General features: G+C 36.3%; 1 protein-coding gene across 1 annotated transcript in view; it reads right to left on the bottom strand.

Moving 5' to 3' along the window:
• APAF1 (apoptotic peptidase activating factor 1) overlaps positions 1–22,896 on the bottom strand; it is a 69,585-nt gene that overhangs the window by 26,873 nt on the left and 19,816 nt on the right. Inside the window, exons 10-16 of the mRNA XM_012663987.1 lie at positions 22,482–22,595; positions 21,861–22,045; positions 14,877–15,003; positions 13,796–13,921; positions 11,706–11,837; positions 9,830–9,955; positions 2,751–2,912 (exon numbers count right to left, since the gene is read on the bottom strand). Of these exons, the coding sequence (XP_012519441.1) occupies positions 2,751–2,912; positions 9,830–9,955; positions 11,706–11,837; positions 13,796–13,921; positions 14,877–15,003; positions 21,861–22,045; positions 22,482–22,595 (972 nt within the window). The remainder of the gene's footprint in view (positions 1–2,750; positions 2,913–9,829; positions 9,956–11,705; positions 11,838–13,795; positions 13,922–14,876; positions 15,004–21,860; positions 22,046–22,481; positions 22,596–22,896) is intronic.

A 22,896-nucleotide genomic window follows, 5' to 3' on the forward strand; every position in this document is an offset into this window, starting at 1 on the left:
TATTATCCTGGATGGAGCTGGAGCCCATTCTTCTAAGTGAAGTATCATAAGAATGGAAAAACAAACACCACATTTACTCACCATTAAATTGGTACTAATTGATCGACATTAACGTGTACACATGACAAGTAACATTCATAGGGTGTCAGGCAGGTGGGAGGGGGTTGGAGGGGATGAGTAAATCCACACCTAACGGATATAGTGCTCACTGTCTGAGGGATGGGCACACTTGTCGGGTGGCGCAAAGGCAATTTATGTAACCCCAAAGGTTGCAGTGAGCTACGATGATGCCACTGCACTCTACCCAGGGTGACAGAGCGAGACACGAAAGGAAAAAGGAAAGGAAAGGAGAAAGGAAAGGAAATGGAAAAGGAAAAGGAAAAGGAAAGGAATGGCAGGAAAAGGAAAAGGTAAAGGAAGAAAGAAGAGGAGGAGGTAGGAGAGGCCAAAAAGTAAAAAATTGGGATCTACATGTGGTTAAGGGTGATCTCGGAATAGCTTTATTTTAGCATAGTAAAACAGTGAGCTGCTGCTCTACAGATTTTTAAAAGAAATTATTTCATTCAATACAAAATTATTTTCCTCTCATTAGATCAGTTATTTTAAAATCTTTTTAAAAAGTTATCTTTTGTTCAAAGTCATTGGCCATTAGGAAAATGCAAATCAAACCACAATGAGATACCACTTCACACCTACTAGGATGGCTCTAATCTTAAAAATGGAAAATAACAACTGTAATCAGGGATGTGGAGAAATTGGAACCCTTGTACATTGCTAGTGGGAATGTAAAATGGTATAGTTGCTGGGGAAAAGTCTGGCTGTTTCTCAGAATAACCATATGACTCAGCAATTCCACTCCTAGGTATATACACAAAAGAACTGAAAACAGAGGCTCAAATATACTTGTAACACCAATGTTCATTGCAGTGTTATTCACCATCACCAAAAGGTGGAAACAAGCCAAGTGTCCAACAGATGAATGAACAAAATGTGATATATACATACAAGGGAGTATTATTCGGCCATGAAAAGGAATAAAGTTCTGATACATGCTACAATATGCATGAAAACATTATGTTCAATGAAATGAACCCAATACAAAAGGATTTCACTTATATGAAATATCTAGAATAGGCAAATTCATACAATACATTAGAGGTTACCAGGGACTGGGGAGAGAAGGGAACAGGGAGTTATTACTTAATGGTCACAAAGTTTCTATTTGGAGTAATGAAAAAGTTTGGGAACTATATAGTGGTAATGGTTGCATAAGACTGTGAATGTAATTAATGCCACTGAATTTACATTTAAAAGTGGTTACAGGCCGGGCACGGTGGCTCACGCCTGTAATCCTAGCTCTCTGGGAGGCCGAGGCGGGCGGATTGTTTGAGCTCAGGAGTTCGAGACCAGCCTGAGCAAGAGCAAGACCCCGTCTCTACCAAAAATAGAAAGAAATTAATTGGACAACTAAAAATATAGAAAAAATTAGCCGGGCATGGTGGCACATGCCTATAGTCCCAGCTACTCGGGAGGCTGAGGCAGTAGGATTGCTTGAGCCCAGGAGTGTGAGGTTGCTGTGAGCTAGGCTGACGCCACGGCACTCACTCTAGCCAGGGCAACAAAGTGAGACTCTGTCTCAAAAAAAAAAAAAAAAAAGAAAAAAAAAAAGTGGTTACAATGGCAAATTTTACTTTATACATATTTTATCACAACAAAAAAATTTTTTTAATCATAAATCTTGCAAATGCAGTGGGGTTCCTTTTCTGTTCTTAAAGACCTTAACAAACTTAAGAGAAAAGGAAAATTTTCCCTGTTAGTTTCCTGCTAAAAAGGTATAAACCCATAAGCAATCAAGGTTCAAGGGTCATAGCTACTAGATCAATAACAATTATATAAACAGTCTCTTAAACTATATCGCATATTTCAATTACACTTTTTAAAATAGTAATATCCCTTACTCAAGTCTTTTAAAATTACTATTAGAATAGAATGTCACTGAGCCATAAATCAGAAGATCTGGCTCTCCTAGTCACAGTATAACTTTGGACAAACTCTTTGGCTGCTCTGAACCTCAGCTGCTTCATTGTCATCACAGCACTATTGCAATCTGCTGTGTCTCTTGATTATTTATATCAAAAGAAATTATATGTGAGAGCACATGAACACCAGAAATATAAGCTACTATTAGATGTAAAAAAAAGAGGAAGGCATTTTCTTATCATTAACTTTCTTTGCATATCTTCCTCATTTTCTTCATAAAAATCTCCCAATCTTGTTCAGTTGTTGATGAGCATTTCTCTCTAGAGTCAGAAATTCATAAAATTTTAGGGTTAAGGAAGCACTTTGAAAAACCAATGTAATCAAAATTAGGAAAAAAAAAAAAAGGAGTGATGCAGCAATGTTTTAAATACATTTGAAGAACACTGGACTTGACAAATATAAACTGGTTCTCTACTGTAGGACTTCCCGGGGCCTTGAATACGTTAGTTCACGTTGTGCACCTCTAATAGCAGAAAGCAAGACATAACATTTCCCAAACCCACGTGACCACAGAGATCTTTTCTCATAAGGCCATCCATACCCTCTGGAGCACAGTTCCAAAGAACTATGAGAGGTTAGGGAACCTGCCCAAAATCACACAGCTAGACTTTATTCGTATCAATAAACAGCGTAAAATTGTAAAAATTAATAGGAGTTCTAATTTTCTTTAAATCAGACAAAATTCAGCTTTTTAAAATACTAATACTTACAAAGATTTTATTTTTTGCTGCCACCATTATCCTAGCACCATCAGCAGACCATGAACAACATTTCACTATCACTTCCATATCCTCTTGGGGGTCCTCTGAATTTAGGAAGAATTGTTTCACATTAATGCTTTTCTTCTCGTTTGCTGATTTTACATCCCAAAGCTTCAAATTAAAAAAATAAAAAACAAAAACAAGTTTGTTTTGCTCTCAAATCACACGTCTAGAATTCCACCTGGATTAAATGTCACACAAACTCATTTGCTTCACCTGATGGATTATTTTTATCTATGCATCAATTTTTTATAAGACTTTTAAGTATTCCAGTTTCATTCGTCATCTTCCTAAAAAGAAAAAAATTACGAGCACTGCCCAAAATGCAGAATGCAGAATATAAAACTAAATAAAAAGTTAAGAGTCTTGCATGGTGTGGAGAAGGCTAAAGATTAGGCGTTGACAACAGCAAGGACAAGAGTGGAAGAAAGAAGCTGAGATGAAGAGACTCACTTGCCACTGCTGCCCTCTGCTGTGCCAGGCATGAAATGTCCTTCACATCTACCCTATGCACAGCAGGAAGACTACATAGGACCCAGTCCGGGCCCGGTTAGAACCTAGCAGAGCATCCAGAGACACAAGGAAGTCTCTGAAAATGGAAAGCAAAGACATGCTGAAAGGAAGAAAGACTCTTTGTGTGCTGGTGGGGCTAGATAGGAATCCTAAGGAATGGGGTACAAAATATTCTAAACCTCACTCCCTAGCAGAATCACTTGAATAGCACAAAAGACAAAGGCCTTTGAGAGGATCCACCACCTTCACTACTCTGGACCTTGAGCAGTGTCCCAGCTTCACAGAGTGATCATGGATACTATGTCCAGACCAAGAGACAGCCAAGGTGGACAAAAACAAACAAACAAACAAAACCAACCTGCTTCTCAAGCTTTAACTCAGATTCCAAAGCACAGCTCCCAAATAAAACATTTGTCTGGACAGGCACATTTTTAAATCTCTCTTGAGTTTAGAAAAGTATTATATATACTAAAAAATATGGCCCAAACCAAAACCTTTCCCCTTGCAACAATTGTGAGTGAAGTAGATAAAGCAAAAGAGACAGCAAGTACTAAAATAGTTAGCCTTCCCTGATACTAAAGAGAAAAAAGAAAAATATAAATGCCAGAAGCTTCAGTTACATCAGCCAGAATACATGAGAAATCACACTCTGTTTCCGTATTAATATGAAAAACAAAGCAAGGACTGCCTGGATTTAAGAAAGAAAAAGAAAACAAGCACAATCCAATTTCATTACATCTGCCTAAATTACATCTTCTGTTTCTGGACCTGACTTCATCTCCTTCATATCCAAGCAGTGATGAAAGCCCACATATGGAGGGACCACATAAACTAATACCAGCATTCCATTTTGATCAAGTCTCTGTACTTGTATTCAGAGTCCCTGTGCACCCTGTGCCTTTGTATACTTTAAATGGCTAGTTTTAAATAAAACTTGCATTTTGAAATAGTTTATCATCAGAGCCTTAAAAATGCATGCTTATCAACATGATACCCTATAGAAAGCTTAGAAAAAATTACAGAGCCATTTGGGGCAGGACATAATTTTACAGTTCTCATCCTCTCAGAAGGTAAAAGCTTTAGGAGACTTTGACCTTGAAATGCTGTTACCTAACATCATTTTGCAGGACTTCTGCTTACTACATGTCACTGTATCACTACAAACCAGCCAACGATACTGGCTTAATAGCACTGTGGGAAAGCTACCACAAACATGTGCAGTTGTCACCAAGAGTGCAGTAATGTCTGTCCCCTGCTGCTAGTGCTCTGTGCTCTACAATCACACTGTGATACCCACATGAATACAGAAATCAAAATCCTACTCCTGAAAAATGAAAACTTTAAAAAATTTCTCTGTGAAGTTGAAGATCTTAGTTTGATTTGAAGAGACACAGGAAGAGTTTATCATCGTTAATACATTTATTAAACACTATGCTAGTCACTTTGAGATTATATAAATGAATCAGATATAGAAACTACCCTCAAGGAGTTTATATACAGGCCAGTAAGAGAAGATAAGCACATAAACGACTCTAACGTAAGATATGTCAGGTATGTCACTGGAGAGGAAAAGATGCAGCACAGTGAGAATGCTGTATTCAAGCTGAGGGCTTGAGGGAACACTCTGTGCAGGAAGTGACCACCTTACTCTACTCCCGGAATATTAGCCTACCTTACACCAACTTAAGATGGACAGAATTTCAACATCAAAAAGACAAGAGGGGCCGGGCGCAGTGGTTCACGCCTGTAATCCTAGCACTCTAGGAGGCCGAGGCGGGCGGATTGTTTGAGCTCAGGAGTTCGAAACCAGCCTGAGCAAGAGCGAGACCCCGTCTCTACTAAAAATAGAAAGAAATTAATCGGACAACTAAAAATATATAGAAAAAAATTAGCCGGGCATGGTGGCACATGCCTGTAGTCCCAGCTACTCAGGAGGCTGAGGCAGAAGGATTGCTTGAGCCCAGGAGTGTGAGGTTGCTGTGAGCTAGGCTGACGCCACGGCACTCACTCTAGCCCGGGCAAAAGAGTGAGACTCTGTCAAAAAAAAAAAAAAAAAAAAGACAAGAGGAACACTGGGCCTAGAACCTAAGGGGTTAACATAAGCTAAAGTACAAAATGGGAAAGCAAAGTAAATGAAGAGAGAACAAGTTCAATGGCTGTACCATCAGGTGCATGAACCCTTCCCGACAGAGTCCTCATCTGCTCTCAGAGCACCCTCTACATACTTTTATCACTTTCATGGTTTGTCTATTCACTTACCTCTATCCCCAACTCAATTCTAAACAACTTCAGGCCAGGACATACACGTTTTTGTTTTTAGTGTTTAAAACCCAAACACCTAGTATAGTATCTGACACATAAATATTCAATAAATGATCAATAAATACATTTTAAGTGAAAAGACAAATTACCCCCAAGTTTCAAGCACAGGTGAGTGGAGATAATAGTGTTACTGAAAGAAGTAGAGTTCAGGTTAAAGATGGAGATAGAACACATACATTCACCTCTGCTATGGTTTGGACATGGTTTGTCTGTCCCCGTCAAAACTTATGTTGAAGTTTGATCTCCACCGTAGTGGTGTTGGGAAATAGAGCCTAGTGGGAGGTGTTTGGGTCATGGGGGTAAATCCTTCACAAATAAATGAATGCCATCCCACTGGGGTGAGTGAGTTCTCTAGGAATGGGTTAGTTCCCGAGAGAGCAGATTGTTAAAAAAGAGTCTGAAGCCAGGTGCAGTGGCACATGCCCGTAGTCCCATCTACTCAGGAGGCTGAGGCATGAGGATCCCTTGAGCCCAGGAGTCCAAGGGCAGCCTGGGCAACATAGTGAGACCCAGTCTCTTTAAAAAAAAAAAAGAGAGAGAGTCTGGCTTCCTCAGTTTCTTAATCTTGCTTCCTCTCTCACCACATGATCTCTTTGCATACATCCACTCCCCTTTCAGTTTCCACCAGGAGTGAAAGCAGCCTGAGGCCCTCACCAGATGCAGCTGCCCAATTCTGGATTCTCCAGCCACCAGAACTACGAGCCAAATAAACTTCTTTTTTCTATAAATTACTCAGTCTCAAGGTATTCTATTTAGCAACACAAAACAGACTAAGACCATCTCTAAATCCTCCCAAAACTCAGGTAAAACAATAGGGAATTTTTTTCTCTAGGCATAATCCACAAAATGAAGGAGAATGGAGAAAGAGACAACAGCAACAAGAATCATAAAGGCTAAAAGAAAGGCAGGTAATAAGGAGATTCCTAAAAATTAAATTCTGAGTTGCAGTAGGAAAAACCAAACAGCCCAATCACACCACAGAATTACTAAAAGGTTGAGGAAGTGTTGGCACCCAGCACCTTCTGGTAAAGGTGAAGCTAAGGCAGGAGGAATCTTTAAAAGTCCATTGAAATTTCCTCCCTCATTCTGAAAATCCAGGTGGACTGTGCCCCTACTACTCCAGGTAGAGTAAGAGGGGACTATTCTATACCCAGCACAGTTGACAGCAGTGTCACCACACTGAAAACAGGGAAATTAAGAGAAAGCCTATATTCTAAGTGTTGAGATCTCTGCCTAGATATCAATTCTGAACTTGCCAGGCAGATTTATATCCTACAACGAGACTGACAATTTTTTTCTGCACACACAACCAGATCAAGACAGAAGACATAAAGACTCTGACATCATGACTTCACCATGAAAACACGACAGCCAGATAATCCACAGGGAAACAGTAAGTTCACAATTCCCAATCAACTGTTTGGTGTTGCTTTTTTTGCTTTTTAGAGCAATTTTTGAGGGGGCTCTTGGTGGATGGTTTTAACCCTCTGAACAGGTATGAGGTAAGGTTATCTCCATAGAATGAAAGGGTTAGGGGGCTAAGAACAGTAGAAAAGGATTAGAATAGGCACTACAGTGAAAATAGCAAATAAATTACGGATGATTTAAGTCAACAGTAAAGAAGGTCCAGTAAAGTTGCACCACTTAGATTTGTAGAACATATAAATGGCCTGGTTTTACAACTTTCTTGAACAGTCATCAACCTAATACTAATATAATAATGCCAAGGATTAGGATCAATTTTAGAATTAATCTTCCCAGAACTTGGAATTAGCAAAGGAGATAAAATGGAAGAAAAACTTGGCTTAAAATATAAAATGCTTTCTTCTAAAGTCATTCCCTCAGTGAAAAACAAAAAATAATAGACTGAGAACTGAAAGAATCTCTCAGAAGAAGGCTACCTAAATCCTTCCATGGGTATTCTGGAAAACCTCCTATAACATGGATTATCCTAAAGGAAGAGACAGATAAATAACACATCACAGAGGCCAAAATCCACTTACCTGAATTTTTATCTCAGAATGCTCCCAACATCCACAAATAGCTACCAAATTCTACAAAGTAAAATTCTACCCAGAAAGAGTTCCTAAAGGCCCTAGAGTAATTTATACAAAAATGAGTTACCCTCAGTCAGCAAAGAGAGACCAAAGATCCAACCCCAAGTATCAGCATCAAGACAGTTTTCCTTACTTAGCAGTCACTGAGTCACATTAATAAATCTCCTTCTCTAGAGATTCTACCAAATTAGTGCCCAGGAGGGTTCAAGTATTTTTCTAGAAGAGATATATGTGAAGAAAATTTACTGAGTACATGCATACAATTCTGTACTATGAACTTCAGAGAAAGATACAACAAAAAGATGACAAGGTCTCCGCAGATCATAAACCTATATTCAACCTTATCAAAGAAATAGAAGACACATGAAAATGACTGAATACAACACAATTATAAGTGGAAATCAGAAGACAAACCAAGAAGTTTCTAACTATATAGATCGATATACATATTCAGAACCAAAGAGATGGACGCTATAAGAGAACACTTTCTGACGAAGGCTTTGCATAAAGTTTTGAGCACAATTAAAAAATATGGCAAGTGAATTGGAGGCCAAAAAAAATCCCTAGAAAGGCAACAGGGACACATACAGGGACAGTAGCTGAAATAAGTACCAAAGGTTAACTTGTCCAGAACAGACAAGTAAGGTATAGAGGCTAGAAGAAACAAACTGGACAGGAGAGGAGGTGGCAGAATGATGGAAGGTGAAGAAACTCAGAAGTGATCCTGATGAGTCTGAGTTTCCCACAATTTATACTATGGCACTATTTGTGCTCCAGCTGAGAGTGACAAGAAGAAAAATGGCAGAGGGTAATCCTAGGAGCTCTGTACTTGGATAAGTAGAGACAGAGAGTGCATCTTAGAAGGCTGCTATCAGACATGAGGGGACAACAGCCTGAACCAGAGCAAATACTATAGAACAGGAGGGAAAAAGGTAGACCAAGAAACCAGAACATCAAAGATAGGTTAGACTTATGACCAAAGTAAGGAAAATCAATAAACAGGAGACTAGAGTGACAGCAGAGACAGGAATAATAAAGTGAAATTAGGATCTTATTGGAGAAGTAAGGTGGGGATTTAAGAAAGAAGAATTTAGTTTTTTTAGGACTATAAATTTCAGAAGGCTGAATAAGCTTTTTTCCCTAATTTATAGCATGGCACTATTTGCATTTCATTTTTTCCCCATGTGATTTCTCAAAAACAGGAAAACAATAACATAAAGGTAAAATGAATAAATGATAAATAAAAGCAAGTCCTTTACAAACCTGGTCCCATAGATCTTGCTATGGTTTGAATGTGACCCTCAAAGTTTATGGTTAGAAACTTAATCCCCAACACAACAGTTTTGAGAGGTGGGAACTTTAAGAGATGATTATGTCATGCAGGCTCTACCATCGTGAATGAATTATTGCTGTTATCTCAGGAATGGGTTAGTTATAGTGGGAGCGGGTTCCTGATAAAAGGATGAGTTCAGCCCCCTTATCCCCCCTCCATTCTCACCGCCCTCTCTCTCCTCTCTCCTTCCTGCTCTCTCTCAAGTGCTTTCTTGCCCTTCCACCCTCCATCATGGAATGACACAGCAAGAAGGCCCTTGACAAATGTAGACCCCTCAACCTTGGACTTCCCAGCCTGCAGAACTAAAAGAAACAAATCTTTGCTCTCTATAAATTACCCATACTCAGGTATTTTGTTTTAGCAGCACAAAATGGACTAAGATAGATCTCAAAATGTTTTATGAATATATGCTTAAAATGGAATGTATGCTTAAAATTTAAGATTTCAAATTGTAAGAACTTTAAACATTAGGTTGCAAACCATTCATAAACAATCATTACAACAAGCAATTACAGCTATATTAAATATGCTCCTGGAAACTGAAGGAAGAGACTCTTTTTTTTTTTTATTTCAGCATATTATGGGGGTACAGATGTTTAGGTTACGTATGTTGCCCTTGCCCCCCCCCGCCCCCTCTCCCCTCTAAGTCCGAGTTTCAAATATGTCCATCCTTCGGGTGGTGCGCATTGCAAGGAAGAGACTCTTTATGTAGAAATGTGAAAAAATAGAAACCTATTTCTATAACCATATCATAACACTTTCCACAAAATTACAACCCATTTTAATAATGTACAAAAACATACCTTTAATGTTCCATCAGCTGAACAACTAGCCAAAAGCTTATCATCTGGTGAAAATCTACAGTGATTGACTGAATTTGTATGGCCAAACATGGTATTTCGACATTCTTTTTGATTCAAATCCCAGAGCTATTTGTGAAAAACAAAAAGATAAATAAAAAACTTAGTACTAAATGGAGAAAAGTCAGAAATCATGTAAAGTTCCTCCTTTTCTCCCATTTAAGCTTTTTTGGTTACAGGATAATGTTCAATTCACAGTAACACAAAGGTGTCAAACAAAGATAAACTTGTAATTAACAAGTAACAGGGCAGCCCTTAGATCAGTACCTAAATCTACTAAGGGACTCAGAGGCTTACTTAGCTTTTTACTCTGACCACTAAATAACTAACTAAATAATTGCTGCTTATTGTAACTGAGTGGTTTAGAATCATTATTTCACTCAGTTATAATAAGCTACAATAAGTAATATGTAATATAAATTGTCCTCGTTTTTTTTAAATGCTAGGTTATCCAACCCCAAAAATGGTCATTTCTAAGATTCCACAATGCAAACCCTGAATCTTCTAACCAGGCTAAAAGCTACTAATGTTCTAAAAAATTCTTCAAAAAAATTCAAAGATAGCGTTTAGTATAACTATATTTGACAAGCAATGTAAGGGATTAGAAGAACAAGTTAAACAACACCTGCAGGAAGCAATCAGCCAAATCTAGAATGTAGCCCATTCCACAGGACAAATGACTCAATTTTGGTAACAAAACATCTCCTGTCCTCTCATGCTACCTATCCTATCATGAAGAAGGCCCCACTTCAACCAGAGAAAGCGCCTGTGTATTTGCTTTAGGAGAAAAATAAATAAATAGGTTTAGGTTCCTGAAAAGGAGAAAAGGAGGATTAATTTTCAGTAACTGTTTCAGTACTTTCTAAAAAATTTTTTTAAATAATTTATTTAAATGTCAAAACATAGAGAATATGAGTTTTCTAAACTGAAATGTTTTAGCCACCCCTTCCAAAAATATGATGTCCCATTGCAAAAAGATGGTGTGACATCAAGGAAGAAAGGTTAATCCAGAAGAAGTTAGCAGATTTTTCTGCAACTCAGAAAATTTAATCTAGCAGTCTTCATCCACTTAAGAGGAAAAAAAGATGCAATCTTTTATAATTTGTAATTACAAACATTATCAAGCATATTCAGAATGAATATCTGTTTTTAGTTTTGTTTTGTTTTGTTTTCTCCCAGCACCTCTTCCACCTCCTCTTTCTGATAACAGAATCTCTCTTTTGAATCAAGCTCTACTTATGATTCAAGTGGAGCTGACTTCACTTCATTTGTCCCACCTTCATATAGCTAAACTCGTGACCCTTGGACAACCCAAGGACCACACTGGGATTCCCTAGCTATCACTATATAACCCAGACTGGTTCCACTAGTCTCTAAAATTAGATCTATGGGATCTGGGGAAGAGCAGGTTTCTCTTCCTCTGTGATTATGAGTTGTAAGACTTCTGTAAGCCTGGAGCTGAAGGTAGCCGTATTTCCTGCCACAGAGAGAGCATGCCTAAACTAACACAGAGGAAAGCAGAGCCTAGAGATGGAGAGAGATTTAGAGGCTGAAAATGTAGTGTAAGCACCTGAAATCAGCTATATCTAAAGCTGTACTCCCCCTAAACTTTTCAGTTACATGAGCCAATTTTATTTACACACATATATATATGTATACACACACACACACACACACACACTTTTTTTTTGCTTAAGCTAACATGAAAGTTTCTCTCACTGCAACCAAAATGTCCTAATATGATGCATAAGAAAATCAAAGGAGAAATTCTGAAGTATCTATCAAATTTATTTGCATAATTCTCAATATCCACACTTACTTTGAGGAGGAAGTCACTTGACCCGGTGGCTAAGAGAAGATGATGACTCCTGTTGGTGAAATGGCAGCAATTGACTTGCTCTGAGTGCTCATCATAGGTATGTACTAGTTCCCCAGTCACAGAATTCCAAATCTAAAGAGAACGGAGAAAATAAAATTTACAAATATCTATTTTTTTCAAAGGGAGAAGAGAAGGGCAAAGCAATTGTGAGTCTCTTTGCAAATGCTATCTCTTTTATTATGGCAGATTACCCAGTCAGACACAATGCTAATGAATATCTCCACTCTCTCTAAAATATGGAAATACTCTGCCTTAATTTTTTTTAAAAAATTACTTGCAAATCTACACATGTCATTCTATAGCATAATTGGAACCTCATGAAAACATGACATTCCTCAAGGGCAAGACTGCACACATTCATATGAATGACAGCGGGCAGAGATTTGCTATAAAGACACTGGCATAATGGACTTCAGATCAAAGGGTTAAGTCCAAGACCTGGCTCTACCACTCGTGATCTGTGTGTCCCTCATCAAGTCCTTAACTTACCTGCATCTCAGTTCCCTCTTCTGTAAAATAGGGATACTTATTCCTATCCTACACAATTCAAGGTATCAAATGAGATAATGAACATGATAAGTGTTTGTAGACTTCAAGGTACCATATAAATAAGTAAAGGCAGATTGCTCAGTGGAAAAAAAGTAAAGGCTTTAGAGTCTAAGAGAAACCTAGCTTTCAACCCTGTTATTAGTTAACATGAACTTGGGCAAGTGACTTCATCTCTGAATCTGTGTCCTCTTCCGTAAATGGGATCAATAGTTATTTTACAAGTTGTCGTGAGAAACTGATAATGTAATATAAGAGAATGTGTAGTATAAAGCCTCTCACAGTGTTAAGTTCTCAGTAAAAAGTAATTATCATTCTAGTTACTTTGTAAGACAACTAAGCAGTCTGTTTCATATAACAACAAGCAAAAGAAATAAATTACCTAATGGATCTTCACTGGGAGTTTGACTTTTTAGAGGTAGGAAATGTCCCCACCCATAGCATTCCTTTGTATCTCATCAAAGCACTTATTAGAATCCCCAGAGGTCCAAAGGGTTTATCTTATTTTGAAGTTCTTTAATGGGTATTGCTGCCTCTTGCTTTATATTTTCAGTGCTTAGAAAACAGAAACTCAGTATTATTTCCTTTTACTCCATGTAGTTCTGACTTTGGAACTGCCCAGAGTGACCAACTCCAAATCTGACTCAGAGTAGAGGATACAGAGTGAATTAACTGTTGGCTGTAAAGCCACCTAGTCCAATCTATCAAGAAGTAGATTTTTCCAAGGTCTTAATTTAGTCTGGACATTCCACAGCCCTCTTCAAGTGGGTGAAAACTCCAGGAAAACACCCAAGCCAATTTTTTTGCCCGCCCACCTAGCCAGATTCAGTACTCCACAACCCCTTTGAAAAAAGCCTGAAGTGAGGTCCCCTATAGCAGTGATAAAACATCCCCCAAGTCTTCAGTTTCTCTTAAATTCCATATTATTATAGTATAAATACTCCATCTAAAAACAAAATTTAGGAACAAAAGACAAGAAAGAATAATTAACAAAGATAAAAATTATCCTGTTTATTTTTTAGACCATTAAACTGTTAATTTGTTCATCCATCTGGTTTTGCCCTAACTATATAAGCCAGTTTATAAAGGTAAAAAAGAAAAAGAAAAAAATCTGTGTTGCATTTCACAAATTATAACTTTTACAACAGGAATCTGATCTCGGATAATAATTTTGTGCAGCAATACTTCTCATCACAATGTACTCAAAAGATTTCAACTGATATTTAACTCACAGACCTACCTTTAATGGCAGGCAAACTCATTAATTTGCAATTACTTTTCCCCACTGCCTAATAAACTTAACCTATGCATTTTTGCTGGTGCTTAAAAATAAAGAATTTTCAGACACTGTTAATTTACAATGGACCAAGTTAGTAGATCAACAGGCAAGAGTTCTTTAACTCTACTTACTCTGGTCTCTCTATTATGGAAAAAGAAAATGAATTTTGTGGTGATTACAAATCAAGAGGAAAATATTTTTCTACCTTCACTTTTTTATCCACTGAGCAGGTTGCTATAAACGAGTCATCTGCAGAGAAAGCACAACAAAGCACTTCATCCTCATGAGCCTTGATTTCTAGAAGTTTCTCTCCTGTTTCAGCTTTGAACACCTGCATAAGCAACAATAAATCTTCTTACTACAAACCACTTAGCTATGGGCCATCATTCAATAAAAATCTTTCTATAAAAGATCACAATCATTGTTATTTTGTGAAAGAGAAATGAACCTTGGCAAAATCACTCCGAAAATCAGAATTTCTGTCAGAATTTGTATGCCTTAATGTAAATAGACAACCATCCATTGTTAAGTGTTTATAAATATCAATAAAAAGAAGTGGAAGAGTACAGCTTCACTTCTTGAGACTGTTTTGGCAAATTCTTAATAATCAAATAGAAAACATTTCATTCACTACGCTTTTTTTTCCTGGGATCAAAATCCAAAATTAATAAAATCAGTGCACTATCAAAATAACATGTACAGTCATAATCTTGCAAAGACTAAAAGTATCTTAAATATAAAAGTTTTAACTAATTTGATCCTGTTTCCTTCAAAATCAAAAGGCAGAGTACAAATGTAAAGAAAAGCACTCATTCATCTTTGCTGAAAACAAATGAAAACTTAAAGGAAATTCTTGAAAGTACCTTAGGAAAATAGTCTAGTCCAGTTCCTACTTACAGCCAGAAATCTACACCTAAGTCTTTGATAAAACAGGTGTTTTACTTAATCACTGTATTTTAATCAGAGCCCTATTCCCTGTGTTATGAAGTCTTTATGTCTTTTAACAATTATCATTTCCTATTACCCTTAGCTGGCAATGGATGGCAGGGAAATGACTAGCTGAGTAAAGGGTACTTCTTTGTCACCTGGCAAGTTTAGAATTACAAAAACACATAATTGTATCTTTAAAATCTCTAGATAAATCTTCCATAAAATGTTCAAGAGATGTGGATTTCTCTGCTATTTCTCAGTTGCAATTTTCTTGAATTTTAGGATTCAAACATATTCTAATTTGCAAAGAATTGTGTATGTGCCTCTTTCAATTTTTCTCACAAGATAGGTTTTACCTGTAAAGTTTTATCAGCTCCACAAGAAGCTATTCTCTGACCATCCTGAGAAAAGCAGGCATGGTAAACAGCATCTGTATGGGGGCGGACAACTAAGCGGGAGAGATTCTTGATGTTTTTTTTGTTTCTAAATATAGGGGGAAAATGAACAAAAATCCAATAAATGAAAGTGAAAGTAATTATTTTCTTTCAGTAATAAACTGTCTTTTAACATGGTTATATTCCCAGAAATACAAAATTCTTAAAATTACTAATATGCAAATGACAGCATAGATCACCTAAAGAAAAAAACATAGTATAAAAAAAGTGGCATTTTTAAGAGAAATGCTACCCTATATCAAGCAACCTGTCGTGTGTTACAAATCTCAATGAGTCCGAAGAAATCTAGTTAATCAAATATATGTCACTTTGTATTTTCCTTTGATACATTAATAATAATAACATGTGCAGATAAATTATGTAAGGATATCTTCAAAAAGTCTCTATTTCTTTGAAAATGAAAGAAATCATAGCAAAATGAAGCTCATTTACTAACTAAAGTATGACACTACACCCGCCATCATGATGATGTACCTTTTTTTTGAGGCCACACTAGCTTCAGAATGACAACGTACGTAAGGCTGCTTTTCCCTAACTACAATTATTCAGACAGAGAAAAAAGGATAAAGCAATGTCATTTTCTTTGTATCTTAATCTAATGAACACTAACTTTTCCACTCATATAAATATTACGTTATTGCTCATGAACGAAAGGGTAAAGGAATGTAATGTGTACTTAAAATAAAACACGAGAAAGTATTAGCACAGAGTCAGAATTTCATGTACATACACCCCAGTCACTTTGAGTACAAGTAAATATGTTAAATGGTGTTGTGCTCATTTTAAGAGTCACACGTTAGCAGTCAGACTAAATTAAAGGGCAACCTCACTTTTACTACTTATTAGATGTATAAACTTAGGCAAATTACTTAACCTAACAAGTTTCTGTGTCCTCATATGTAAAATAGAAGTTATGGTATCTATTCTCAACAGCATCTGACACATAAAGATGCCACTGTTATCATTCTCTAAAAAAATTAACTGTACACAAGACAAACCAAATGATAGAAGTGAACACAAAGGTCAATCAGATTTATATCCTGCCTAGAAAGTATTACACTTTACTAGAAGCGACAAAACAAACAAGTATAGTTGTCCCTGGGGGACTGGTTCCAAGACCCATGGCACCAATATCTACAAATGCTCAAGTCTCTTACATAAAATGGTGTAGTATTTGCATATAACCTACCACATCCTCCCATATACTTCAAATCATCTCTAGATTACTTACAATATCTAATACAATGTAAATGCTATGTAAATAGTTGTTACACTGTATTGTTTAGGGAATAATAAGACAAAAGTCTATACATGTTCAACACAGGCACAACCATCCACTTTTTTTCCTAATATTTTTGACCCATGGTCAGTTGAATCCATGGATGCAGAACCCATGGACATGGAGGGCCAAGTGTGTAATATATAATAAAAACCAGAGTGATAAGAACCTAAAACAGATAAGTTACTAGCAAACTTAAGAGGATTAGATTTTAAAATGCCCTTTATTTCCCCTTGATCAATTCCCCAAAGCTCAGAAAGTGACTTTCACAACGATGGGCATACAGTACATGGCCAAAAAGTATCAAATAACAAATGAATGAGTGAACAAATAATTTTGAAAACTGAAACTCAATTAAATTTAAGCTTACATTAACCTAAAACTTTCTACAGAAAACATGGAAAAAAAGTTTCTAGGACTGAAATAAAGCATTCTTTGAACATGGCCTGGTCAAACTACTTTTATAGTTAAAAATAAAGCTATAGGCCAGGCGTGGTGGCTCACGCCTGTAATCCTAGCACTCTGGGAGGCTGAGGCGGGCAGATTGTTTGAGCTCAGGAGTTCGAAACCAGCCTGAGCAAGAGCGAGACCCCGTCTCTACTAAAAATGGAAAGAAATTAATTGGACAACTAAAAATACATAGAAAAAATTAGCCAGGCATGGTGGCGCATGCCTGTAGTCCCAGCAACTCGGGAGGCTGAGGCAGAATGATCGCTTGAGCCCAGGAGTTTGAGGTTGCTGTGAGCTAGGATGACGCCACGGCACTCTAGCCCGGGCAACACAGTGAGACTCCGTCTCAAAAAAAAAAAAAAAGAATGTACACAGAATCTTCCCACAAAATAGTAAGATATAGGTAAATATTTTTGTAACCCTGGGGTAAAGGAAATCTTTGTAAACATGACACTAAAGCAAAATACAAAAACAAAGTGCATTTAACTACACAAAAATTCAAATCTTCAACAGAGTAGGCAGCAATATAAACTAAATTTAAGACAAAAAATAAACCAGGATGAGGGGTTAATATTCTTTATAGAAAATTCTAATAAAACAGTGAGAAAAACACCCCAATAGAAAAAATAAGTAAAAGCAAAGGATGAAAGCCAATTTACAAACTAAAAAGTACCTATGGCCAAAATTTTGCCAATATTCAAAGTGAATCATCAAAAATTTTCCATTTTTTAAATATCAGATTTCTAAAGACTAAAGGAGTGGTAAGAACATTAGCTGGAATCGGGGAAATGAACACTCTCATCTACTGTTGGTAGTGATGTAAAACAGAGCACCCTTCTGGAGGGCAGTTTGGCAATCTGTATTAAAATTTAAACTATACACACCATTGGACACAGAAATTTCACTTATAAAAATGTATCCTAAGAAAATAACCAGATGAGTATGCTTAAACAATCTAATTATTCATCACCCAACTAGCCAATCATAATGTAACTATACAATGAAATAGTATGCAGCTTTAAAAATCATGTCACTCTATATAAATGACATGAAAAGATGACCATTAAATATAATTAAGTGGTAAAAACAATATATAAGACTATTTCTATTATGATCCCATTTGGTTTTAAAGAACAAGTGTGTTGATCTAAGCAGCAAAATGATCTAGAAAACAAAAGCATTAGTAAAGGTTATGATCTTTTCTTCTTTCTAGTTTTTTTCTAAATTTTTCTGAAGAAAATAAACCATTACCTTTAAAATCAGAAAAAAGGCTAAAGAAACTGAATCCTGCCACACTATCATAAATATCAAAAGCTAACAAGATGCATTGACCCAGTAATTCCACTTCTAGGAATTTTCCAAGGAAACAACACAGCTACAAAGATGAACAAGAATGCTCGTTATAACACTGTAAGGGCAAAAAACTGAAAACAACCTAAATGTTCAATAATTAGAGTTTAATTAAGTAAATTCAGGCAGAGATGTTTATTGTAATACCACCCTTCTGATGTAGATTATTAAATATATTTTGCTAGGTGAACGAAACAGCCTACGACAATATACTATTTTTGTAACTAAGAGATAACATACTTGAGCATAAAAAAATTACTGAAAGTACATACGGTTTTCCAAAATGTTAACATTTTTAGTAATTAGTTGGTAGTCAGGACTTCAAATACCATCTTGTACTAATGATTCCGAATTTTTATCTTTCATCCACAGTTTTCCCCAGAATTCCAGATTCATATATCTAATTGCCTATTCAATATTTCCACCCTGATGTCTTAATAGGTATATCACAGTAAGTATATTCCAAATGAGCTCCTAACCTTTCCCTTTCCTTGCAGGAAAAAATTTGTCCTCCCCCAGACTTCCCCATTTCAGTTCATGGCAGCTTCATTCTTTCCATTGCACAAGCTTGGGGTCATCTTTGATTCTTCTCTCATAAAATCCACAGCAAATCATGATGTTTCTACCCCTATATTGTCATTTTCTTTCTCCTTCCATGCTTTGTCCTTCTTCTGAGCACTTAATTACCTACTGACATATGATAAACTTATTTATTGTCTGTCTCCCCTCAGAATATCAGCTCAATTAGAGGAGAGACTTTGTTCCCGTGCTATATTCTCTCAATGAAGAACAATACCAGTACATAACAACCACTCAATAAATATTCATTGAATGAATGAATATTCTTTCCCACCCTCTACTTCCTCTCAAAGCTTAATAAACAAATCCATACTGCCCATAAAGGAAAGCTACTGGTCAGATGAGAGTTAATTTTGAGGTGGTTCATTTACTACAGTTACCTTTTAAAAAGATACTATAGGTACCTTTTTAAATCACTGCAGGTAAAAACGGTAACAAAAACAAAAATACTTACATAGACTATAATCCTATTTTTATTAATAAAAGAAAATGCTAATCATAGGACAAAACTTGTTTGTGAACATGACACCAAAGCAAAATGCCAAAAAAACCGGGTACATTTAACTACATAAAACTTCAAATCTTCAACACAATAGAAAGCAACATAAACAAAATTTAAGACAAAAAATAAACCAGAAATAAATATTTATTCACAATATATATGGAAAAAGGAAAGTGACATAAAAGAAAAGAATTTTTAAATGGGTCATCTTACTTTGTGCATATTGGCACTGGCCATGTGATAGGCCAGAAAGTTGTACCAATACATGCAGTCTTCCTGATCTGGTGAAAGAGTATGTAGCTGGTGATACCTCTGAAACTGAGTGATCATCTTCTTATGTAGATCCTGAAACCCAAATTAAACATTTCAGAAGACAGAAACAATTTCGTAACATAAACATCATTATAACTACATCTTCCAAAGCTATTAAGAATGTACACAGTCTGGGAGCGGTGGCTCACGCCTGTAATCCTAGCTCTCTGGGAGGCTGAGGCGGGCGGATTGTTTGAGCTCAGAGTTCAAAACCAGCCTGAGCAAGAGTGAGACCCCATCTCTACTAAAAATAGAAAGAAATTAATCAGACAACTAAAAATATATAGAAAAAATTAGGCATGCCTGTAGTCCCAGCAACTCGGGAGGCTGAGGCAGAATGATCGCTTGAGCCCAGGAGTTTGAGGTTGCTGTGAGCTAGGATGACGCCACGGCACTCTAGCCCGGGCAACACAGTGAGACTCCGTCTCAAAAAAATAAATAAATAAATAAAGCTATAAATTACTGACCATTCTATGAGAGAATGTCACAGGTGGAAATGCAATTGATGCAATGGGAGAAAAGAAACAGCAAGAAAAAATAAAAATAAAAATTCAATAATTCATAAGAGAATAAGAACTAAACCTATGCCTATTTGATCAGACCAAGTATTTGAGCCACTAACTAAAACATGATTTCATTCGATCTTCAACAAATTTCTACAGAATACCAACTATACAGACCAGGCAAAATGCTAAAGGCTATTCTCAATAACAACTAATATTCACTGGGCATTTTCTATGAATTAGGTACGGTAGTAGGTACTATATGTATATGTGTATTTGTATACTCACACACATTCATTTAATCCTCACAACAATGCTATGAAATAGTACTATAAGTCAAGAGATGTTGAATAACTTTCCCCTAATGATACAGAACTGATTAATAGCAGAGCTGGGATTCAACCCAGGCAGTCTAGAACCAGAGTCTGTTGCCTCCGAACTATACTATACTATAGAACATAGGGACTAGTATGAGAAAAAACAAGTAAACAGACAATCACCATAAAGTGTGACAAATCCTATGATATGGGGTAAACAAAGAGTATTCTGGAATACAGATCTAACCTAGCTTCAGTAAGTTAGGGGGCTGCTTCCCGAAGACAGTAAAACCTCTACTTTCCAAGAAAGTGTTAAAGAATGGTTAACTCTGGAAAGTGAGGGATGCAGAGTCTTTGAATTTTCATTTTAGATCCCTATTACTTTAAAATAAATATAAAACCAACAAAAATTAAATTTTAACTAAAAAAATTTTAAACTCTCTCAGATACCACCTCTTCCTTCATGGAACCGTCCCTGCATTTCTCACTCATCCAAGTTAATTAATTATCAGCTCTACCTCTATTTTATCCATATTTCTGTTGTGGCACTCATCACATTATATTGTAATTATCTGCTTAAACTTCTTTCTTCACTACTAGATTATGAACTCCTTGGGGGGAAAGCCTTAGCACCTAGTAATATTGCTTAGCACATTAAAGAAACGCAAATGTTTTTTGAACTAAACTGAATCAAAAGACTCATTTATGGCAACCTGGCTTATTTGGAAAGAGTGCTGAGGGCCACAAAGTTGGCAGATACCAACCTGGAGTTCAATTTAGATATAAATTACACATGTGAAAAGACAACCATTCATATTTATTATTTCAAGCTATAAGAGAAGCATGGCATATGGAAAGAGCATGGAAAATAAAACCAGACAGACCCAGGGTTTAAATTTCATTCAACAAGCCACAATCTCTCTGTGCCTCAATTTTCTCATTTGTAAAATAGGGCAAGTAATATTTACCTATAAGGTTGAAGATTAAATAGAATTATATATGTGATTATGTAGTATATAACAGGCATTAAAAAGACAATAATTTATCCTTTCCTTTTCACAAATTGATAAGATTAAGGAAAGAGCAAAAGTGAACAGGCTCCTTTAGGAGAGAGAAGAATCACGACTCAGTGGTTTTATAATTAGGGCTACGTGCAAGACAAAGTACAAATTACTTTATAGCCATGATCTCACTGAAACCTTCCATTTTACATATGAAAGAGTAACCTACAACTTTTTCAAAATCACAAAATTATTAGGTTTCAGAACTGAGGCTCAAACCTAGGTCTGTGGCTTCAAAGCCCATGCTATTCACCAGTATACCAGATTACTGTAAGTCAAGCATTTGGTATTAATACCTAGGATGACTTGTCAAAATGCCTTACAGGTGTCTATTTCTATGGACTCTTTGAAGATACAATAGTTTTCTCCTATGCTTACTTCTCTGGAACTTTTCAATAAGTAAGAATGCTTATTAAAAGTTCCAGCCTTTCCAAAGTAGTTAAATCTTCCTGGAGTGAACTTGTTCACTACCTGAAAAATAATGACATAGTTAGTGCTCTGCTCCCTTTGGTTTCTCTCCTAACCTACTTACATCCATTCCAGGTAAAGCATTCCGTTATCGACCTCCTGCTTGGCCTGCAGCTTAGCTTGCTGATAAACTTCTGAAGTTTCCGGTTCACAGAGACCCAGTTGTACAATATTAGGAAATGGCTGTCGTCCAAGAAGGTGTCCATTTAAAGATAAAAACTCTTGAAAATTCTCACAGACTGCACAATCCTATGAATAAACTGAAATCTCTTAGAAATATAATCAGAGCCAAGATCTGACATTTTTCTGTTTCTGTGATCTTGCTACTTCAAAAGCTTAAATGAAATATGTTCTATATGAACTAAAATTGAACAGCCAACCATTAGGTAACAAATATATAGTGATTCTCTTCTGGCTTTTAAACATAGGATATCATTATCAAACATATTTCTTAACACATTCTTTTTTTAAAAAACCACTGAACACCTTACTTTCCCAACTTTCAAACCCCAATCCTACTTACATTGCCAGTAGACTAGGAAGCAGATTAATTAGAACAATCGAAGGTTAAAGTAGGGAAATTGTCTCTTCACCCTTCTATTCTGCTCATCCCCACCAATAAACCTAGAATTAAATGTCAAAATGAAATGTCCCTTAAGCCCTAATTTTTCATATTAATATATACCTTTTTATCCAATATATGCCTGTATTCCATAAATTCATGAATCAGATGAGCAGGGCCCACGAGTTCTGTTTTTGCTTTAATCCAATCCAGGGAAAACATTAAGGCACAAAGTTCCTTTTAAAAAAAAGTAAGATCAGCAGCACCATTAAAGAGATCAAGAAATTTTAAGTATAACATCATTATCCCAACAGTACTGAGAGAAACTTAGCAGATACTTAGAATTTAAAGGACGCAAAGGAAGCTAATGAAAAATAACACACCATTGGCTCCAAAGAAACATAAAATGGGCTTCACACCTTAAAATAAATTTCAGTTGGATTAAAAATTTAAATATAAAAGAGAGAACCTTAAAAAAATAGTAGAAGATATAGGTAAATATTTTTGTAACCCTGGGGTAAAGGAAATCTTTGTAAAC

Source organism: Propithecus coquereli, unplaced genomic scaffold, assembly GCF_000956105.1.
Source record: "Propithecus coquereli isolate 6110/MARCELLA unplaced genomic scaffold, Pcoq_1.0 Scaffold85, whole genome shotgun sequence".
Taxonomy (NCBI): domain Eukaryota; kingdom Metazoa; phylum Chordata; class Mammalia; order Primates; family Indriidae; genus Propithecus; species Propithecus coquereli.